Source organism: Xenopus laevis, chromosome 6L, assembly GCF_017654675.1.
Source record: "Xenopus laevis strain J_2021 chromosome 6L, Xenopus_laevis_v10.1, whole genome shotgun sequence".
NCBI classification, from domain to species: domain Eukaryota; kingdom Metazoa; phylum Chordata; class Amphibia; order Anura; family Pipidae; genus Xenopus; species Xenopus laevis.
This window is the reverse complement of record NC_054381.1, coordinates 12,193,525-12,217,767: the sequence shown is the minus strand read 5'-3', so window position 1 is coordinate 12,217,767 and position 24,243 is coordinate 12,193,525. Positions and strand designations below refer to the sequence as shown.

Here is a 24,243-nt window from a genome sequence, read left to right as displayed (position 1 = left end):
GGGCACGGGCATGGGCACACATGAAGATTCAGGGAGATTTGGATCTCTAATAGTTTTCATATACAATTGTTGTATATTCTTGTACTGTAAACTGCATGGTATATGATCATATGTATTTTCATCATTTTAGATATGCTTTGTTAAAAAGTAAATCTTTCACGCTTTGGAAAACCCTATAAAAATGTTGAAATAGAGATTTGGGTCTGGCCACACAGGCAGATTCAGGCGACAAATCTCCTCTTCTTCGTGGCGACTAATCTCCCCGATCTGCCTTCGCCTTCCTTTTCCCGGCTAAAATGTAAATCGCCTGGGGACAGGCACACGGAGCGCTCCGTTTTCCGAAGTCTCCCGTAATTGCCTCATGAGGAAACTTCGGGCGACTCTGTAAAATGAAGTGCTCCATGTGCCTGCCCCCAGGCGATTTACATTTTAGTAGGCGGAAGGCAGATCGGGGAGATTAGTCGCAGCGAAGAGGAGATTTGTCGCCTGCCGACAAACTTCAAATCAAAATTCTCTCTCCCTCCCCAAATTATCTTCAGTTTAAGATTTAAGCCAAGTGGGTGACTATGGCCGGGTCGGACTGGGTGGGCCGGGGCCCACCGGGACTGCTGTCTAGGGCCCCCCTCTGGCCCTCCACTCCCCCGCAGATGGCGCTGAGCAGCGCAGAATACCGAACCAAATCCTAATTTGCATATGCAAACTAGGAGTGGGAAGGGGAAAACTTTTTTTTACTTCCTTTTCCCTCCCCGCGGCTAATTTGCATAAGCAAATTAGGGTTCGGATTCGATTCGGCCGGGCAGAAGGATTCAGCCGAATCCGAATCCTGCTGAAAAAGGCCAAATCCCATACCAAATCCTGGATTCGGTGCATCCCTAGTGGCAAGAGACTTTTCCCCCCCCCCCACTCTGTTTTATTGAAAGCAGAAACAGGTAATTTCCGAACTCTTGCTTTTGTTGTAGAAGCAGAGAATGTATATGGAAGCAAAGGGCTCAGCGGACGCCATTTCTCCGGGAAAGCGTGATACATTCTGAAAAGAGGTGACTTCTTGAATTTGGTTTTGTCCATTGGTTGGGGTTTTATTCGTGTGATCTGATTAAGCGGCGAGCCCTATGGCGCAGTGATCCCAACGGTGGTGTTGCTGCTCCAGGCCCCGACGCGGGATGCTTTTTAATAGATGTTTTACATTCGATAGTTGTTCGCTGCCGACCCTCTCGGATACATTGCGGCCATTGTGCGGCGAGACAATGCCGGTTGGATTGCATTGAACTCTTTAGGGGTTTGAATGGCACAGTTGCTAGGCAGGACTGAGGGATTACATTAGTTGGACAGACATTCTCAGTAGGAGAGAAACCCAGAGAGACAGAGGGGGATAAAATATCATATAAAGCACAATGCTCTCTCTTACACTTCCAGCTTGCTTACAGTCACTGCTGTTCAGCCGCTTGCACACAGAATATTGAGTATTTGCTCTATTAAAGCAATTGATTAGTACAGACAAGCTGGGACTGTACTGTTTTTTTTCATGACAGTTTAGACACTAGAGGCCACTATTTCACTGCTGGTTATGAATAAGAGTAACCGACTTTTGCTAGTGTAAATGCTTCCTTCACAGACCTGAAAAGAAGCAGCACAATTCAGCAGGAACAGCCCCTAAGTTTGCTCATAGTCTGTACAGAGAGATCCCATAAAACTATGGCAGCATAGGTATTCCGTGTACTAAGCACAATTCAGCAGGAACAGCCCCCTAAGTTTGCTCATAGTCTGTACAGAGAGATCCCATAAAACTATGGCAGCATAGGTATTCCTCTGTACTAAGCAGTGTCGGACTGGGCCGGCGGGACACCAGGAAAAACCCCGGGGGCCCCTGGCTCTTGTGGGCCCCGCCGGCCCAGATCCGCTACTTAGTGGGGCGGCGCGACCCCACTTTGTTTGGGGTCGCGGTAGAATAGAATGGCTGCACATGCGCACAAACGTGGTGCCACGCGCATGCGCACAAACGCGGCGCCGCGTGCATGCGCACTAGCCCCCTGCAGCACTCCGGAGCGGCAGTGGCGGCTGGAGGGGGCCCTGGGGCAGTAGCCCCGGTGGGCCCCATGCCTCCCAGTCCGACCCTGGTACTAAGCACAATTCAGCAGGAACAGTCCCCTAAGTTTGCTCATAGTCTGTACAGAGAGATCCCATAAAACTATGGCAGCATAGGTATTCCCTGTACTAAGCACAATTCAGCAGGAACAGTCACCTAAGTTTGCTCATAGTCTGTACAGAGAGATCCCATAAAACTATGGCAGCATAGGTATTCCTCTGTACTAAGCACAATTCAGCAGGAACAGTCCCCTAAGTTTGCTCATAGTCTGTACAGAGAGATCCCATAAAACTATGGCAGCATAGGTATTCCCTGTACTAAGCACAATTCAGCAGGAACAGCCCCTAAGTTTGCTCATAGTCTGTACAGAGAGATCCCATAAAACTATGGCAGCATAGGTATTCCTCTGTACTAAGCACAATTCAGCAGGAACAGTCCCCTAAGTTTGCTCATAGTCTGTACAGAGAGATCCCATAAAACTATGGCAGCATAGGTATTCCTCTGTACTAAGCACAATTCAGCAGGAACAGTCCCCTAAGTTTGCTCATAGTCTGTACAGAGAGATCCCATAAAACTATGGCAGCATAGGTATTCCCCTGTACTAAGCACAATTCAGCAGGTGGAAGGGTCCAACATCTTTGCAATGCAAAACCCATGTCCTTAAAAGAACCTCAGACAATTATAGTTATCACAAAGCGAGTTCTCTCAGCCCGCTAAAAGCCAGGAGAGCTAACTGCCCCATATATGTATATATGTGTGTGTATTCCTCTGTACTAAGCACAATTCAGCAGGAACAGTCCCCTAAGTTTGCACATAGTCTGTACAGAGAGATCCCTTAAAACTATGGCAGTATAGGTATTCCCCTGTACTAAGCACAATTCCAGCAGGAACAACCTCCAAAGTTTGCTTATAGGCTGTACAGAGAGATGTTTTGTAAACAACCCCAATGTGCCCAGACTAAACCCCAGGGGAGCAAGTTCAGGGACCAGATTCCCCCCCCCATGATTTTACATGTGCAGGTACTTGTAAAATAGAAACAGGTATAAAAATTGGGGCAAGTTTTATCCTGGTCTAGGAACCAATAGCAACCCATCTGTTGTTATAATAACACAGGGTAGAACTTGTCCTCCTTTATACAGTCTGTGTATTTAAATGTACAGTACACGGGAATGACTTTCCCCATAAACTCAGCTTCCCTATTGCCTAGTAAATAAATGTCACATAAAACTGCCGTGCTCTAATGCTCTCCTGTCACTGCCTTTTCCCTGATGAGCCCCAATGGCACAGTCAGAAGGCTTGTCACTGGTGTGTTAGAGCATGGGTGCTGGGGGGGCGGCAGAGCAGTGTCGGGTGCAGAGTCCCTTTCATCTGTTTCAGAGACACTAAGGGTTTCCTCTGGGAATGCCCGGCCAGGGTTTATTGGATTGTAAGTGCTTAGCTTTATTTAGCACCTGATGACAAGGAAAACTCTCCAGATATTAAAAGAGAAGGAAAAGGAAAATCACTAGGGTATTCCAAAATGTTAAAAGCAAAAAGCTGGCTTTTCTCTGTACTGCTCATGCACACTGGCCTGGGGGGCCAAGAGAAGATCTAAGATGAGGAAGATGAGGAAGAAGATTGTGTTGTGGTGCTTCTAGCCCCTACCAGTGCAAGCAAATAGGAAGAGCCCTAAAGCTGGAATGGTCCAGGCTTTCAAACTTGCCCCTAGAAGCTCCCATTTGTGTGTCAGTGGCACAGCACATGCTCAGTAGGCTCCAGGATGCTGTTAAGAAGCTAAGCTTTAGGGGGTAGTCAGGAATCATCAACAAGTTCAGACTTGGCTGACGGGACACTGGGAAAAAATCTGATGGGCCCCAGTCATTGTGACCTCCCACCTGACTTTGTGGCCGAGAGAAGAGGAAATAAGGTACATGCTGGTGGGTGGCCGGATGGCTTGTGGCTGGCAGGCAGTGTTGTGCTTCTCTTGTCCTTTTGAATTGCCCTAAAACCCATAGCACATGAGATGTAGCCATTTAACCTACAGTGACTATTTCATGCTAAAAATTCATCGTCTTGGACCAAAATGACTCCTATTGCTGCATACGAGAAGCTCCGCCATGTGCTCAAAAAAGTTTGTATGAAAGTCATGTGGGGGAGCAGTGGGGCAAGCATTTGGAGCCAATTTAGGGCATTTTGATGCTTTGTTGCATGTGGAAGGCAAAACGCTTGATGCTGCTTCAGGTGCCACAGTAGAAACAATATCCTTAGGAGCTGATGAACTTGAACTTTTGGCCAGTCTAATCCGTTCCATCTGTGGGGGGGGGGGGAGTTTTGCTCATAGTATGTCTCCAATAATAATTTCAATGATATCCTTTTATCTTCTCAATAAACGCTTGGCATTTACGAGCTACCCCGATGTTCTTCGCTCGATTGCCGCTATTTCCCTCATGAAGGATATTCGCATATTTTTTTTTTCCCCCCTTGAAGGGTTGTGATTTCTGCCAGAAAATCAGTAAAAAATTGGATTTCTACTTAGCGATGTTGTGTAAAAGCATTAGATTCAGAGCTCGACAAAACCCTTGCTCTCGCAGAGAAACTGTGACAGCTGCGAACCGTAGGAAATGAGATGTCGACATCGCTTTAAGCGTTCCCCAGCAGACATTTTGAAAGGCGTAATATGGCTATGCAAGTGACAGAGATGGGGGGGGGAGAAATAATACCTGAACAAATATAGCACGAAAGTAGTTTTTTTCCCTCCGTTGTTTAAATTCAGATATAATGATGCTGCTTCTTGGCAATGAAATCATCTGCTTCGAAAGAGAATATATTCATCAGAATTCTGAGCTTTCTGAGTTTGTTCTGCTGGAAGTTTCTGCATATATCCATTTAATTTAGGATGAGGCTTGGGGTGAATGGCTTATTGCCCTCCTCGGCAGTACAGGAGGCCCACAGCCCCAAGATTAATTTGGGTGAGATTTTAGTTGGACACTGTCCTAGACTTATGAAACTATGGCTCAATGGCTGAGATCTCTGTGCTTTCATATGTCTCTGGCCATGTTATAGGCTAAGGGCAGTTATTGGTGATGTGTGGGTTGACCTGAAACCCACGGGGTTGGGTTGAAATCTGGCCAACCATTGCATTAAGGGTTGGGTGCAGATCAGACTGGGGACATGCGCTCCTCCATTGCTCCCAAACATTGGTTCTCTTGGAACCAGAGACGTGCCCAGAAGTAGTGTACAAAGAGAGAAGACACAAGTAGGGTTTGGTGCAGGTCCTACAATGGCAACATTTTGTGGGTTAGGGTCAGATGTGGGTTGAGTTTTTCCTGACCCACAGTAGTGGTTATGACTGAATGCTGGACCTTAAAGAACCCCTGCAAGAACTCATGCATAGATGAACAGTGAAGTGTACTTTGCCACTACGTCATGGTCTTTTTAACTAGGTTATGGTACTTGGAGCTTTCAACCCATGGGGACACCTGCACATGCTTCCATGCATGAATTCAGCAGATTAGTTAGGTGTTTGCAGTGTGACAAAGCTTGATATTTAGCACTCGCTTCTCTTTTTTTGCTTTGTATGTGGCTACTGAGCAGCCAATGTAAGATTACCTGCCCATCAATATGACAGTTAGAGAGTGTAAACAGTGTTAGTAAACTGTAGTTTACCTACAGTGCTATTCATGAGTAGCTTCCTAGACTTGAGCACTCTAATCATGCCAGCTGATGGTAGGACCCACAATAAAGGTAAGCTGGCCAATGGGCAAGAACTTAATTTAATTAGAGCTGCTGTTTGTGGTAAACTTGAGCAGCAGCCCAGTGCAAACCGTTATTTTAAAAAATTGAAGTTGAACCTAATTAATTGTGTAGTTTAGTGACGCACCTATATCCCTTTTTCAGGTTGGAAAGCAGATAATATGGACCTTTTAAAAACAGTAGGAAGTGAGAAAAGAGTGTGGGGAGGAGGGAAATCCCCTAGTATCATCTGTCTAAAATTCTTGGCTGGGTGGAACCGACATACTCACAGCCTGGACTTTATGCAGATTCTTTTACAGCTTTGAGTCCCAAGTGTCATCATTAATCAAGTTCCCTGGGCAAGGATGTCACACTGTGCACCTGCTGCAAAGGCTTTTCGTGTCACTTCCAAAATGGACTGATGGATCGAGTCCCAAACGAGTTCACCCGAGGGGAATGGGGAAAACGTTTTTAGGATTATTTTGTTAAAAACTTTATTAATTTTCCTTAAAGGGATACTGTCATGGAAAAAATTTTTTTTTCAAAATGAATCAGTTAATAGTGCTGCTCCAGCATAATTCTGCACTGAAATCCATTTCTCAAAAGAGCAAACAGATTTTTTTATATTCAATTTTGAAATCTGACATGGGGCTAGACATATTGTCAATTTCCCAGCTGCCCCAAGTCATGTGACTTGTGCTCTGATAAACTTCAATCACTCTTTACTGCTGTACTGCAAGTTGGAGTGATATCACCCCCTCCCTTTTTCCCCCCAGCAGCCAAACAAAAGAACAATGGGAAGGTAACCAGATAACAGCTCCCTAACACAAGATAACAGCTGCCTGGTAGATCTAAGAACAGCACTCAATAGTAAAAACCCATGTCTCACTGAGACACATTCAGTTACATTGAGAAGGAAAAACAGCAGCCTGCCAGAAAGCATTTCTCTCCTAAAGTGCAGGCACAAGTCACATAACTGGGGGTAGCTGGGAAATTGACAAAATGTCTAGCCCCATGTCAGATTTCAAAATTGAATATAAAAAAATCTGTTTGCTCTTTTGTGAAATGGATTTCAGTGCAGAATTCTGCTGGAGTAGCTCTATCAACTGATGTGTTTTGAAAAAAACATGTTTTCCGATGACCGTATCCCTTTAAGAATCTTAAGCTCCTTCTACACCATAGAGAAGCTAGAAGGTGGGTGAAAGAAAAACCAAGTAGTAGGGAGAGGTGATAAGATATAATAGTTTTAGGATGTAGTAATGTAAGGAAATCATCCCTAGCAGTAAGTGTCCATAATGAGCAGAGAAGAACATAAAAATACAGCCGACGTTTCCTAGGTAGGGTTTTCTAGTGAGACAGCTTGAGATAACCCCTACAAGGGTAATGTTAGATAAATTAGTGGGTTGGTATAATTGGTGCAGACAGTGTTAGGTGAATACCCGAACAGTATAAAGACTATTAGCATTCTGTTCCGTAACTGTGACATTTATTTAGGAGAGTGGGTGTGTGTTTAGAGCAGGGGTCCCCAACCTTTTTAACCCCGTGAGCCACACTCAAATCTAAAAACTGTTGAGCCGCATAAGCAAGAAAAATTTCAATGGGGTGACAAATAAGGGATGTGATAGGGTAATTGATAAACCCATGTGGACTACTACCCTGCAGGAGTTGCGTAACCTGAAAACTCAAATTAATTGAGTCTTCAGTGAAAAAAAACTCTGCTCAAATTGATTGAGATTTCAGGCAAAACCATCTGAAAGAACTCAACATTATTAAAGCTATTAACATCTTCAAATGGTTCCAGTGACCTCTGCCATTGACCCCCACATGACCTTGACAAGTTTTAGGGGTATATTTATCAAAGAGTGAAGTTAATAGTGAAGTTCCGCCACTAGAGTGAAATGCCGCCACTCCCCATTCATTTCTATGGGATTTTTAAAGGCGTATTCATCAAAGGGTGAACTTTCACTTTCACCCATTGATAAATACGCCTTTCAAAATCCCATAGAAATGAATTGAGAGCTGCGGAATTTCACTCTAGTGGCGGAACTTCACTCTTTGATAAATTCACCCCTTAGATGGTGTATTTTCAGATTCAAGCTATTTCCAGGGTCGGGGTATGATAAATCTTGAAAACTTGAGTTTTGACCAAAAAAATAACCTTGGAAACTTGAATTTTCCTGGAGAAAACGAACCGTAAAGGAAAACTATACCCCAAAAATGAATACTTAAGCAACAGATAGTTTACATCATATTAAGTGACATATTTAAGTAAATCTTGCCCTTTTACATCTCTTGCCTTGAGCCACCATTTTGTGATGGTCTGTGTGCTGCCTCAGAGATCACCTGACCAGAAATACTGCAACTGTAACAGGAAGAAGTGTGGAAGCAAAAGACACAACTCTGTCTATTAATTGGCTCATGTGACCTAACAAGTATGGTTTGTTGGTATGTTTGTGTGCACTGTGAATCCCAGGGGGCGGCCCTTATTTTTTAAAATGGCAATTTTCTATTTATGATTACCCAATGGCACATACTACTAGAAAAGTATATTATTATGAAATGGTTCATTTACATGAAGCAGGATTTTACATATGAGCTGTTTTATGCAATATCTTTTTATGGAGACCTACATTGTTTGGGGGATATAGTTTTCCTTTAATAAATAACCCCTAAGTGTAGGGGTAATGAATGATCCCTGTGGAAAGAACAAAGGATGCCCCTCATCACAAAAGACGGAGAAACACCCCAAACCACCCATGCCACTCCCACATTAGAAGAGCATTTGTATGGTGGAGTAAAATTGTAAACACAACTGGTGGCATAGTGAGGTGTATTTGAGGGACTAATGTAGGTATTGGCAACATATAAGAATTGAGGCTCCATGGAGTGGGCACAAAATCTGGATGAATATAATGGTAAAGAAAATATTACAGCAGACAAGGAGGGAGATGATTTAGGATGTGGGTTAATAGTTTGGTGTTGCAATATTTCAGACTATAGGTGCTATAGGACTGTATGGTGGTTCTTAGAAACAGCTTGGGAACATGGTGAGAAATTGGCATGTGGGGCAGTGGGGCACCAAAGCCCATTGGAATCTCCTACCAGAGAGATGCAGCACAGCCCATGGGAGTCAAAGATGCATAGTCCTAGTGAAGCTTCTCTCCGACTTGTTTAGCCAGCCCACTTCATACACGGCTGGCTTCATTGGAAGTGGCATGTTTTCCGAATGCATTTGTGTCAGCCACTTAGACACGCAAGCTTTTTGCTTTAAAATGTCCCCTTTCTCCCTCCGAGTGGTAGTGGCAGAAGCCACAAAATCCCCCTCCGTGCTTTAGGAGGCACGTTGCCCATAAACAACAATGAATACATATTGTGCCCTAGTGCAGGTGGTGAACTGCCGAGCAGCTCCGATGTATAATTGAAAGTCGACGTGCTCTGGAATCTGCAGACCTTTTTTGATCACACACACACAGCTGGGGGTTTCTGAATCGCAAAGGGGTTTTCTGAGGTCGCCGTCCAAAGATCATTCAGGCTTGACTCCTCTTTAACTGGACTTTGTACGAAGAATAAACAGTGCTGGTGGTTGTTTTCTAGTCTCGGGCCACTGCACACACAGGCCAAATGAGTCAGCAAGTTCAGATCATTCAGACACAACAAAGCTCCTTCAGTTTGGGTATGGTGCAGAATGCTGTAAATATATATATTCCCCTGTGAAGTGACGGCTTTTCTGCACCATCATTAGCTGTTTAGCTTCTTTCATGGGATGGAGTCCATGGAAAACCCAAGTTCTCCACCATTCTATTTGGAGGCATCAACACTATTTGGTTGGATCACTGATGGTAGAAGCCAATGCTAAGTTCTTTAGCTCTTCATGGAAAGTGTTTATGGCCTGTTGGCAGTTTCAGTGTTGGCTAATCTTCCATTGTTGCTAGGCTTTTTGATGTCAACCTTCCATATTATCAATATTATAGCCATCTTATTATGTTGCAATCCCCTTACAAGAAACCAGTCGGGTTCAGTTGGGTCAAGAGGAACAACTGTCTCTATTGCAGCGAGAGAGAGAGAGAGCAAACCATGTTGGTGATCTATTGCCTTTAAGAAGAAACATTTAGTATGGTAGTAAAGGAGTAGTAGCATGCAGTGTCGACTGACGAGGCATTAGGCCTTAACTGATCTTTCCGTTAATCAATGGTGAGTTATTAAATGCTGAGATTTAGGTGTTCATCTAAGTGTCAATAGACCATGTTTTGTCCCACGATGCATAGGGCCCAGCTGACTGAGATCTTATTCTTTAATGCATGGGTCACAAGTGTCCTCAAAGTTCAATAAGACTGGGGCTTGGACATGTTCATTCCCAGTTAGGATACCAAGATCTTTTTGGCAAGGCTCCATATACCTTGAGATATTGCAAGCTTGCACCAAACCCCCATCCCTTTGGTAAACCTCAAAAACGGTGCCAGTAGTGGTATAGTATCTATAAATCTATTCAAGAATAACAGATAATAAAGATTGCCATTATTCTGTGGTGGGTATCTGGAGGCAATTGGTTTCCATGGACAGAAAATGGAAAAAGGTTTAGAAAATAGAACTGCTGTTCTCAGAGCTGTTGCCCTGTAGCCGCAGGAGCATTTATACGAGTCTCTTTATACTGTAACCTTCATACATGTTGCTCCCCTTGACTTCAGGGCCATGTTGCCGAGAAGTGTACATTAACTTATCCATTGTGTCTATATAACGTTGAATGGCTGTGTGGCTCTTTTTGCACTGTTTGTACATTGGAGCTAATGAAGCGGTATATGGCTTGATGCCTTGCCACGTAAAGAGCTAATGGGATTATGTTCCTTTGCTGCCTCTGTCCTCGCTGACCCGACAGAAGGCGCAGAATAGATTATCTTATTGGTTCTCTTATGGTACTTAATGGGAAGTTTTTTGTTTTTCTTAACCTTCTAAAGCAGTGCTCTCTCAACTGTGGCAATAGCCCCCAACTAGGGGGCCCAAAATAAGGGTCCGTAAGGGGGCAATGAACAGAACAGAAATTTCAGATACAGGTATGTGACCTGTTATCCAGAATGCTCGGGACCTGGGGTTTTCCGGATAACTGATCTTTCCATAATTTGGATCTTCATACCTTAAGTCTACTAGAAAATCATGTAAACATTAAGGGGCAGATTTATCAAGGGTCAAATTCAAAATTTGAATTTTTGATTTTTTTTGCTTATGGTCAAAACTGGCAGATTCGACTAGGGAATCTGACAGTTTTGGAGCCATTTTGCAGACATTGTTATTAAGACAAGTTGTGTATCACCCCAAAATCTTGTGTATGCGACTAAATGGGGGACCTAATGCCCATACACATTGCCCTACATAATTAAAGAGTGTAAGGAGGGAGGGGGAATGTAGGGAGAGCAGTGACATGTAGGAAGTGCTGAATGGAAAGTGAAACTAATTGACAGCCCCACTTCTATGCCTCAGGCATAGAGGCGGGGCAGGTAATACTTGATTGACAGCTCAGATATTTAAACGCCTTTAAACAAGTATGGATGCTTTAAAAAAAAAAAAAAAAATACGTGTTCCATGTTTAATTTGCACTTTTGTTATATAGATTTTTATGTGTAGGTGACAGGTCTACTTTAAGTCAATGGGAGACGTTTGCAGCCTTCCTGACATTCAAATTTCTTTTGGAGAAACAACTCAAATGGAGTTTTTAAAAACTAAAATTTGATTTGAATATGATTTGAGTTTTCGGGTCGATCCTATTCACCAGAGTTTACAAATTTGATTTTAAAAATTTAAAAATTCGATTAATAATACATTTTGGTCGAATTTCGAGTTTATGGGATTTTAAAAAAACTTACATGAAAAATTCGACCTTTGATAAATGTGCCTCTAAATAAACCCAATAGGCTGGTTTTGCTTCCAATAAGGGTTAATTATATCTTAGTTTGAATCAAGTACAAGCTACTGTTTTATTATTACACAGAAAAAGGTTATCCTATTTAAAAATGTGCCTTGCCGTAATTCGGAGCTTTCTGGATAATGGGTTTCCAGATAATGGATCCCATACCTGTATATAAAATAAAGAATGATGGCTCCCAGGCTTGGTTGCATTGCAGAAGGAGACCATATGCAATACAGTAAATTGGGAAAGGCTGCTGTATTCATCCTAAAAGATTCCAGGGACAGATGGCCGAGGTATTCTTTTTCACAAGCTGCATTATGATGTCAGACTTTCTTAACACAGGAAGGCACATTTATCGCTCATGAAATTCGACCAATCGAAATTTATTTAAAAAAAAACAACTAATTTTTTTAAACTCGGATGAATAGGATAGACCTGAAAACTGGAATCGAATTTTAAATTTTTTTAAAAACTCAAATTGAATTTGAATAACTCCCTAGTCGAATTTGACAGTTTTGACCTTAAAAATAACTCGAAAATTCAAATTTGCAATTCGACCCTTGATATATCTGCCTCTTGGTATGCTCCTGAGGGATGCGTGGACTTGCTCATGAGACACCGTGACCTGGGTATTCTCTGAGGGCCTTCCTTTGGACACTGCCATAACATGAAAAAAGTCTTGTCGTCTGCAATGAACTTCGTCGTATATCTAGAACTAACCTGATATTTAAAGGAAAACTTAACCCTAAAGTTAAAAAAACCCTACCAATTACACATAGACCCCCTCCCCCCCCCCCCAGCCTAGCTGCCACCCCGGGCAAATGCCCCTAAGTCTTTACTAACCCTCAGTGCAGATTCTGTCCAGCGGAGTTCACGGACGCCATCTTCAGCCGCTTCGGTAATCTTCAGAATGAGACTGGCGTAGAGGCGCATGTGCTGTTGGAGCAATTTTTTGTTGCGCGACAACTGCGCATGTGCTCATGAGAATTGCCGAAGCACCACACTCATTCCAAAGATTACCGAAGTGGCTGAAGATTCCGCCCGTGAACTCCGCTGGAACAAATCTGCACGGAGGGTGGTCTATGTAGAGTAGAGGGGTAGGGTTTTTTCAACTTTAGTGTTGAATCCTCTTTTAAAGGGAACTCCTCCCAAAATCAGTTTTTTTAAGTATAATGAAAGAAAATGTAATCCCATGGAACCTTCCCACGTACATCTGATACATTTCCAATGGTTTGAAAGTATTTTAAAGAGAAGTGCTTTCTCTTTGTGCCCCCCGCATTGGTTTTGCTCACAAGTTCACTCCCTGAGAGCTGATTACATGACACCGGAGCGGCGAGTCAGGGGTGGTGTAGGGGGTGAAGCAATTTACTTTGCAATTGATTTTTGTGGCCTTGCGTTATTCTTCTTTTTTTTTATTCCAAATTTCCAACAACAAATTGGGTTTCTCAGTGGGGAAAATCAATAGGAAGCAGCTTCACCTAATTATAGCCTCTATGAGACTTTTTTTTTTTTTTTGATACAGGTATTGGAATCTGTTATCTGGAACCCCATTATCCAGAAAGCTCTGAATATGGGAAGGCCTTCTCCCATAGATTCTATTTTATCCATATTTTTAAAATTGATTTCCTTTTTCTCTGTAACAGTAAAACAGTAGCTTTCACTTGAGCCCAACTAAGATGCACTTAATCCTTATTCGAAGCAAAACCAGTCTATTGGGTTTATTTAATGTTTACACTATTTTTTAGCAGACTTAAAGTATGAAGATCCAAATTACAGAAATATTGGTTAGCTGGAAAACCCCAGGTCCCCATCATTCTGGATAACAGGTCTCATACCTGTATCATGGTATTCATTTTTTATGCCATGATTCCTCCCCAAATTTTACGGATTGTGAAATAACAATGCATTCATTTATAGCTGAACTAGCACTCTCAGCTGGCTGGGTTGGATCTCAAGTGGCCGATGTTTCAAAGACAGGGGAGGCAGTTGGTTGCACTTTGGAACCTTATCTTTTCATGTCTGTTGGAGAATTTTAACCTGCCTTTAGGGGAGGGAGAACATTTTGCAGGATTAGAACCTATCACTAGGGGTAAATAATTGCTGGAGGGGAGGTTAAGAAGGGCCACTGTGAGTTCTGCCAGGAAACCTGTAATTTGGGAGACCTCATAAAGCAGTAGGGGTAAGCAAGGAGAGAGTGTTGAGTATTATTAACCAACATACAATATCAGTACGAAAGCTGCATTATTAGGGGTTGTTTCATTAACCATATGACAATTCCTAATGAAGGCTGCAGTGACTTGCTGAGGATGCTGGGAAGTGTATTTAGCAACAGCTGAAAGGCTGCACAGTAACTTTGTACAAATCTGCACTGTGTTTCTTGAACATGCATTTTACATGGTTTGGTTGCCTTATGGAACAAGTGCTCCCTCTAGAGGATGGAAGAGATATGTCCGTTGATACTAATGTTCAGTGTAAGCCGATCCTTGCTTTCACTACTCCTTATAAAGCAGCACCACCTAAGAGAAAGTAAACCATTGGGAATATTTGCCCTTAAATTTGCAGGTATGTTTAAAAAAAGAAGTAAAACTATTGGAAAGAGCTGGTTTGTTATAAGTGCCTGACACTTTATAAATATATAAACGATGATGGTGATGGTAACTTATACAGGTTTGCTTTATGCATGCGCTCCTTAGAATACAGAGTTTTGCAACCCTTTCCTCCAAAATCTTTTGGGACCAGGAATCTTGGCGTGAATGAGTTATTGTGCCAGGAGCAGCGCAGACAATGGCTGCTATTTCTGTGCCCAGTGTTTACACGTTCTTGGCAGCGGCGGTGCTTGAGAAGCTGTTTCGAGGAAAATGCCGTCTACTTGTCTCCGCTCTTGTCTCCGTTTACTTCGTGCTTTCTCACAATAGATTTTTCCCTCTCGCTTTTGCCTATTAAACTTTCTGAGAATGTGTTACATGAGTTATATATATATATATATATATATATATATATATATATATATATATATATATATATATATATATATATATATATATATATATATATATATATATATACACCAGTTTATTCTTCCTTATTTAACTGGTTAGGATATAACTAACCCGTTTAACATAGTTCCCCTTTAAAGGAGAAGGAAAGATTAAAACTAAGAAAGGTCTATATAAATATACCAGTAAACCCTCAAAGTAATGCTGCTCTGAGTCCTCTGTCAAAAGAAACAGCATTTCTTTCCTTAAACCTCCAGGGCTTGGGCTTGAGCATGCTCAGTTTGCTCCTCTCCCCCTCCCTGCTGTAATCTGAGCTCAGAGCTATGAGGGAGCAGGAAGAGACTCAGGCAGGAAGTGATGTTACACCAAGCTAATATGTCAGTTGCTATCCTAAACAAGAGCATTCTACAGAATAAATACAATGTTATAGCTTGCACTATTGTGGCTAATTTATTGGCAATAAACTGTCTCTGTAGCTTTCTTTCTTTTTTTAAGACATCAGCCATGCTGGAATATTGGGAACACCAGTCATGTCAGTAATTTACTGAACTATAAATGTTCATACAACTGCTAATGGTTTTATGTGAATTTAATGTGATCTTGTTCCTCTGGTTCAGGCTCAGGACACGATGAAGTGGAGACAAGAGAGTGCATCTATTACAATGCCAACTGGGAACTGGAGAAGACCAACCAAAGTGGGGTGGAAAGCTGCGAAGGGGAAAAGGACAAGCGACTCCACTGTTACGCGTCTTGGAGGAACAATTCGGGCTTCATAGAGCTGGTGAAAAAAGGATGCTGGCTGGATGACTTCAACTGTTATGACAGGTAAGTGAGGTGCTTTTTATTATATTCTATGACCTACGTATACCTGCTATTCCACAGTTACTATTCCTTCCCAGAGACTATTATCCCACTGTTACTATAGGCACCATCTCTCCCTACTATACCTGCTATCCCACAGTCACACTCCCTTCCCAGAGACTATTATCCCACTGTTACTATAGGCACCATCTCTCCCTACTATACCTGCTATCCCACAGTCACACTCCCTTCCCAGAGACTATTATCCCATTGTTACTATAGACACCATCTCTCCCTACTATACCTGCTATCCCACAATCACACTCCCTTCCCAGAGACTATTATCCACTGTTACTATAGGCACCATCTCTCCCTACTATACCTGCTATCCCACAGTTACACTCCTTTCCCAGAGACTATTATCCCACTGTTACTATAGACACCATCTCTCCCTACTATACCTGCTATCCCACAGTCACACTCCCTTCCCAGAGACTATTATCCACTGTTACTATAGGCACCATCTCTCCCTACTATACCTGCTATCCCACAGTCACACTCCCTTCCCAGAGACTATTAGCCCCACTGCTACTATAGGCACCATCTCTCCCTACTATACCTGTTATCCCACAGTCACACTCCCTTCCCAGAGACTATTATCCACTGTTACTATAGGCACCATCTCTCCCTACTATACCTGCTATCCCACAGTCACACTCCCTTCCCAGAGACTATTATCCCACTGTTACTATAGGCACCATCTCTCCCTACTATACCTGCTATCCCACAGCCACACTCCCTTCCCAGAGACTATTATCCCACTGTTACTATAGACACCATCTCTCCCTACTATACCTGCTATCCCACAGTCACACTCCCTTCCCAGAGACTATTATCCCACTGTTACTATAGGCACCATCTCTCCCTACTATACCTGTTATCCCACAGTCACACTCCCTTCCCAGAGACTATTATCCACTGTTACTATAGGCACCATCTCTCCCTACTATACCTGCTATCCCACAGTCACACTCCCTTCCCAGAGACTATTATCCCACTGTTACTATAGGCACCATCTCTCCCTACTATACCTGCTATCCCACAGTCGACACCCTTCCCAGAGACTATTATCCACTGTTACTATAGGCACCATCTCTCCCTACTATACCTGCTATCCCACAGTCACACTCCCTTCCCAAAGACTATTATCCCACTGTTACTACAGGCACCATCTCTCCCTACTATACCTGCTATCCCACAGTCACACTCCCTTCCCAGAGACTATTATCCACTGTTACTATAGGCACCATCTCTCCCTACTATACCTGCTATCCCTCAGTCACACTCCCTTCCCAGAGACTATTATCCACTGTTACTATAGACACCATCTCTCCCTACTATACCTGCTATCCCACAGTCACACTCCCTTCCCAGAGACTATTATCCACTGTTACTATAGGCACCATCTCTCCCTACTATACCTGCTATCCCTCAGTCACACTCCCTTCCCAGAGACTATTATCCACTGTTACTATAGGCACCATCTCTCCCTACTATACCTGCTATCCCTCAGTCACACTCCCTTCCCAGAGACTATTATCCACTGTTACTATAGACACCATCTCTCCCTACTATACCTGCTATCCCTCAGTCACACTCCCTTCCCAGAGACTATTATCCACTGTTACTATAGACACCATCTCTCCCTACTATACCTGCGATCCCACAGTCGACACCCTTCCCAGAGACTATTATCCACTGTTACTATAGGCACCATCTCTCCCTACTATACCTGCTATCCCACAGTCACACTCCCTTCCCAAAGACTATTATCCCACTGTTACTATAGGCACCATCTTTCCCTACTATACCTGCTATCCCACAGTCACACTCCCTTCCCAGAGACTATTATCACACTGTTGCTATAGGCACCATCTCTCCCTACTATACCTGCTATCCCACAGTCACACTCCCTTCCCAGAGACTATTATCCCATTGTTACAATAAGCACCATCCATAAATCTTCCATAAAAGTCAGTGGATAACATATGCTACAATGTAAATATTATTTTTGAAGTGCATGTAAATTGTACAAGAGAAGAAGACAATAAAGTGGTTGACAACATTAATTAGGTTGAAAACATATTGTGGCTATATAACAAAATGTAGCAAGGTAGGCAAAAAACTGCCCATCAATTTTATTACAGAACATACACAGGTTTCCAGCTACTTTGAAGCCAATATGTCATATTAATAGAGCCAGACTCCCAGAGGAACTCGCAGCATCATAGAGAGTTAATGTAAGTGTCCTATGCTATTTCCAGACTACAGCCAACAGCATTTCTCAATAATTTTAATTTCTTAAAGGCACGCTGGGACTTGTAGTTCATGAGCAACTGAGGTCTACCAACACTATTGCTCTCGACTTATCTGTGGATACTGTACACATGCCGTGTTCGCGTATACATAACCATTCCAACCTATACAATGGGCATAGTTGCCACTTAGTTGCTTTTTAACTAGTGCAATACTTGCAAAGGAAACTATTTCCTTATCCAGTGTGTGAGTTAAGGATTTCAGTATACAGAGGGCTTATCTGTGGAGTGGTGACTTATTTTACTACCTTTTCCTCCTAAAACAGCGACTTGGCAGAACTAGGAAGTTGCAAAGCAAAAGTGATTCAGTTGTTTAGTGCATGAAATAACGAGAACCATAGATATGTTTTGCCTATTGAAATATGTTCAGTAATAACCCTATTCGTTGAAGGGGATATATTGCCCCATTAAACAATTAAACAATTATAACATTTGTGAACGAGGCATATCATTTGGAATGCTTTAACCTTAAATCTCGGTCGATCTGCGTTTGGTAAAATGAAAAACGAGTCGGGTTTCTACGTGGTCCAGGGCAGCTTCTGCTCGATGATGTTTTCCAATTGATTTCCTTTAGCTGCAGGCACAGGTGGGTTGAATTTATTCAGAGCGGCGGAGCAGCTAAAATTGTCTGCTAAAATCCTGCAGAATATACTATGGGATGGGGCGCTGCCGCTGCACATTGGCAGAATATAAATTGCAAGATAATACAGCAGGTTATTTATGACTCGGGAGCTACGAGAGCCAAGGCACCGTGTGATGGAAAGCTTTGCCTAAATGCACAGGCTCTCCCTGTTCCCATCACCCCCAGACTAGATGAGTCAGACTTAAAGCAACACATACTCTTATTATTGACATAGGGTGGTGTCCTATTAATGATCAGGGATGTCGCTCTCATTAAAGAGCCGTAAACTCATTCCTTAGCAAACAGACCCTCCAGAATATCCTTGTTTCCCTGCAATGGCACTCCCCTTTTACTTCTATTGCATGGTGTGAGAGCGGATAAATACATAGCAGCAATAAAGTAGTAGTTTGGGGCTACCCCAGAGTATATGTTGGGGTGCTAGACTTATATCATGTGTTCTATGTGTGAGGTGCTAAGTAGTGATAAGCGAATCTGTCCTGTTTCGCTTCGGTAGTTGCAAAACTACAAAGAAATTCGCAAAAAGTCAATGAGTGTCAATTTTTTTTTACGCGTGCAACAATTTTTCTCGCACCAAATGCATTACAATTAATGGGCGTTTTTTTTTTTTTATAGCGACTTTTATCCAAATGCATTAAAGTCAATAGGTATTTTTTCTTACGGCGACCTTTTTGTCGACGCTGAATTTTTGATGCAGTTTCGCATGGCGAAATGCGGAATTTTGCAGCGAATCCATGGCTGGCAAAGAAAATTGCTCATCACTAGTGCTGAGTACAGAGACTTTTTCTCTTAATGGAAAAGGAACAGATATTCATTGGGGGGGGGTGCCCATTTGGAACACTACCAGTGAATATAGTCGCTAACCTTGAGCATGTTGGGGTGCATTTCTTCAGATCATACTGCCCATGTGAACAGTCCCAGACCGCCGCTAGGGACCCTTCGTAAATGCTAGAAAATGGGGGCAAAGCACTCCAAAGTGGTGCATTGCCAACCCCCAGCAAATAGCACTTTCTTGCTCTTTAAATTCGGTTGTGCTGTCGCTTTAAAAGCAGAGCTATACACTTCACCGAGGACATTAGGGCTCAACAGAGATGCAATCGCCCTTATCCACTGCCCCTCCATTAGTGCAGGTGTAGGTAACGTGATATAAACTCCCAAAACAAGATGGATTCCCCCGTCCCGAAAGTGACACTTGCATATGATTCTTACTTTGCCTCCCAGACAGGAATGTATTGCCAAGGAAGAAAACCCCCAAGTCTTTTTCTGCTGCTGCGAGGGAAACTACTGCAACAAGAAATTTACTCATTTGCCTGAAGTCGGTAAGTGACTGATGAATGCTCGGCCGGTGAGCTCCTGAAGTGTCCAGGTGTGCGCTCGCTGTTAACCCATTAAATGAAGGGGTCCATTCTTGCTGTGAAAACTAGGGTTAGTACCGGGGGAACTTTATGGTTCTGATACTGCCTGTCCCACCAGCTTTGGGGTTGAAACATCACCCATTGGAAACAGGAGGCATATCATATGTACAGGCTGCATAGCTACTTAGCAATTCGACTCATGACATGTACCATATTCTACAGCAGTGATCCCCAACCAGTGGCTCGCAAGTAACATGTTACTCACCAACCCCTTGCCCCCCTCAAAGCAGGTGCTTATTTTAGAATTGGAGGCATGGTTTGGTTGGAAAAAAATAGAGGCAGATTTAATTGAAAATTCGAATTCTTGAATTTTTTTATGGTCAAAACTCTCAAATTATTGTATTATCCAAACTCGTTTCGAGTTTTAATTCAAATTCGAATTTTGAGATTTATCACACTCTGGTCCTTTATAGGACAAGGAAAGTTAAACTAAAGAAGTAGCTAGAAATGTTGTACATTATGTTTTGGCTTCTGTACCAGCCGCAAACAACCAAAGCCCTTTAACAGGAAAGATCTGTGTTACCAAAGATGCCCCAGTAGCTCCCCATCTTCTTTTCTGCTGATTCACTGCACATGCTCTGTGCTGCTGTCACTTACTGAGCTTAGGGAACCACTCACAATATACAGTACACATAGAATAGAAATGTCACAATATAAGGCTGATTAGTAATTAATACAGATAATTACTACATGGCAGCACAGAAACCAGTGCAATTAGCATCAGAATTTAATAATCAGCAAACCTGTAGCATCAGCTTATATTACAGCCAGGGAAGCTCATTTTCTGCTGGATAATTAGTGACGAGCCCTAAGCTTAGCTTCTCAACAGCCAATCAGAGCCCACTGAGCATGTGAGTGTCACAGACACTTTCCAAGATGGTGACCCCCTGTGACAAGTTTGAAGTCCCGGATCATTGCTGCTATTGACAAGCTGAAACTTTAGGCTGGTGCAATAAGCTCAGTATATAAAACATTGCATTTTTAGCCACATTCATTTTAGGGTTTAGTTCTCCTTCTAGAACTCAAATTCGACTATTCGCCACCTAAAACCTGCCGAGTTCATGTATAAGTCAATGGGAGAGGTCCAGGGACCAGTTTGGACATGTTAGTAGCCTTCCTGACATTTGTTTTTTTTTCGGAGGAAAAAAATTCGAATCGAGTTTAGTCGAAATTGAGTTTGTTGATAAATCAGGCTTCCTTTGCCAAGCTGGCCATACACTTTGAATTTTGGCCACCCACATGATTAGGCTGATCTAATCAAACTGCGGGCCTATGTAGACATCACACAAGGATCTCATCAGAACACAAGTGCAGTCCTTGACCAATGTGATTTTTAAATCTGCCTGGTAAATAACAGTCGGGCATGTCCTCTTGAGTGCCTCATACACGGCCAATAAACTGCAAACTCAGTCTGAAGGGGACTCATCACCATACATCGGTCTTCAGGCCTTGACCCCTGGCATGTAGAGCAGAATTGCTGGGGGTTATATACAACCCCATAGAGTACACTGCACACCAAGCTCACAATCGTTTCTTTAACATTCAGTAAAGTGTCTCCATCCCCAGGTAGCTATTTTGTATTATCCTAGTAAGGGCAAGGCCCAGAGGTGGTGGAATAATTGTTTTTGCCCTTGCGCTCCTGTATCCCATTATTTTGTGTGCCTGCAAGGTCCCTCGCTTGGGTAAAAGCCAGAGGAGCAATGCAGACAAACATAAATCAGCATTAGCGAGCATTCACATTGTCCAGCGAAGCTCTTGCCCTACACAGCTGATGAGGGAAGCCCAAAGTCCAATCCAGTATTAAATGCCTGCTGATGATGATAACACTTTTTTATACACTTTTCCTGAAAATGTTTTAAACTTTATTTAACCAAGAAAATCCATATAATCTGTTAATATTATTATTAATAATGATATTATTAGGACAGATCACCTGCATATAGTATGAAGGTTTCAACTATATGGTGTGTATAAAGCACTACTTCTTTGCATATATATATATGTATTTATATATACGGATGGGAGTTTTGCTTCAGACAGACTGTCTATTAAAAGCTCCTAAAATTTAAATCTCCTATTCTCCCCCTCCCTACTTATTTTTTTTCTCCTTCCTGTGATCTTTGTAGAAACATTTGATCCGAAGCCCCAGCCGTCAGCCTCCGTACTGAACATTCTGATCTATTCCCTGCTTCCAATTGTTGGTCTTTCCATGGCAATTCTCCTGGCGTTCTGGATGTACCGTCATAGAAAGCCTCCCTACGGGCATGTAGAGATTAATGAGGTAAGTTGATATTTAGGAAGGGGTCTGTATTAGTAAATCTGCCTGAGAGACTGCCTGCAACTTCAGCTCCTCTTTGCTTTCTGCTGTCTTGATTGTTTGTAAGTTTTGCATGAATGATTGGATCAGTACAAAGGTGGCCAATAATACGCGTGGCTCCTCGTACACTTTCCGTCCGCTCATGAGAACAGCGTTCCAGATTGGCTTTGGCTGTCACAAAAGGGGAAGGGTTTGGATAGATTGGGGAATTTGGGCAAATCAGAGGTGGGTTTTGGTATATCAGGGGAAGTGTTGGACTGGGGTACCTACTGTAGGGCCTACCAATATCCCAGTTGGTTGTCCATATGGAGTTTCTATATCCAAGGTGCACCTGCTGAAAGCATAGACCCTGTGGTGCCCTTGAAGAAGAACTATAAGCCTGTGTTTCCCCTGAGGAGGTCATATTATAGAGCTTAGATGGGGGTATATAGACTTGAATTGCCCACTGTAAGGGCAGGTTAAAAGAATGACTGATTGAGAAACACCATAATTCCTACTGGCTAAGCTGCCTGTAAGAACCAACTGCAGGGGGAGCATGCCCAATGACTAGTGATGAGCGAATCTGTCCCGTTTAGCTGTCCCGTCTTACGCATGACTTTTTTTTTTTACGCACATGACAATTTTTCTAACTCAAAATGCATAAGTCAATGGGCATTTTTTCTTATGGTGACTTATTTGTCCTAATGCAATAAAGTCAATGGGCATTTTTTCTTATGGCGGCTTTTTTTGTCCTAATGCATTAAAGTCAATGGGCGTTTTTCTCGGCAACTTTTCGCCGGAATTTTGCTGCAAATCCATAGCTGCCGAATAAATTTGCTCTTCACTACCAACAACCAAGCCTTCTGTTGAACTCTTTGAGGAGGCAGTAGCAGGCATCTAGGAGCTTGATCTGGCGGCTGCTATGAACCTATGACAGTAGTACCCCATTGGGCCAGCTTGACCATGTGGGCAAAGGAAGTGTGAGCACTCGAAACGCGTCAGACCTTAGACGTTATCTTTAATTAATTAGATGTTGAAATAAAGTACATCACTTTTTACCTTTGATCTGGAAACAAGCGATTTCTTGGAAAGACCCAAGGTGCCTCAAGAATCATATGGTGACCCTAGTGGCTAGGGAAGGCTGATGGCCCCCACCATTAATTATAATGATGCAGTCCCAGCAGAGGATCACAAGCTGCTATTGTAGCTGTTATAAACATTGGCAATGAGCAACTTTAATGTCCTTTAAATTATTTTTTCTATAAACAAATTGCTGAACAATTCCACCTGACTCAACGCCAAGTGGCCCTTATTAAGCAAAGCCTTAACTGCAGGATATAGGGAATCAATACCGGATCTGTTGTTGTTGTTTTTTTTATGCGTTTGACATTAAACATAATTTAAGAGAGTGTGTTGGAATGGCTGCGCCCCCCCCCCAGCATCTTTAAATAGAGTTCAATTACAGCACTTTTAATGCCGAAGTGCTAATTGACAATAAAAAGTAATAGGGTTTATGGCTCCTCTGCAGTGTTGGCCTCTATAGGAGGAGCAATTTATCAAGGCAACAGTTGCATAACGGACATTGCAGAGGCCCTGGGTGCTCTTGTACGAATGCCAGCACAATAAACAAGGGGAGAGTGCAGCCTGTTACTGTACACTCAGCATTCCAACCTCTCTCTCTCTCTCTCTCTCTCTCTGTACAAATACAGTAAAGCTCTAACAGGAGGAAATCATGTTCACGGCTGGGGGTCCTTTACTATACTGCAATGACACAGCAGTTGTGCATTTGTGTACGAGTAGGATGCACATTGTACCTGTTTGGAGCAACTGAATTCAGGGGTGTCAGCAGGTATCCCTCAAGCCATTGTGGCCTACAAAATCCAAAAACTAATCAGGGATCATGGCAGTTGCAGGGAAAATTGGGGTATCATTTGCTAACCCCTGCAACTGACTGGGACAAGCAATTCAGCACTGATCAATTACAGGCTAAAAGCAGACTTAGTAGGCTGTTCCTGCAGAATTGAGTT

At 42.7% G+C, this 24,243-nt stretch overlaps 1 protein-coding gene across 2 annotated transcripts in view; it reads left to right on the top strand.

Annotated features, from left to right (window-relative positions):
- acvr2b.L (activin A receptor type 2B L homeolog) overlaps positions 1-24,243 on the top strand; it is a 109,693-nt gene that overhangs the window by 70,689 nt on the left and 14,761 nt on the right. For both annotated transcript variants that reach the window (NM_001090580.1, XM_041565363.1), the window contains 3 exon segments: positions 15,307-15,514; positions 19,727-19,824; positions 22,047-22,201. In NM_001090580.1, the coding sequence (NP_001084049.1) occupies positions 15,307-15,514; positions 19,727-19,824; positions 22,047-22,201 (461 nt within the window).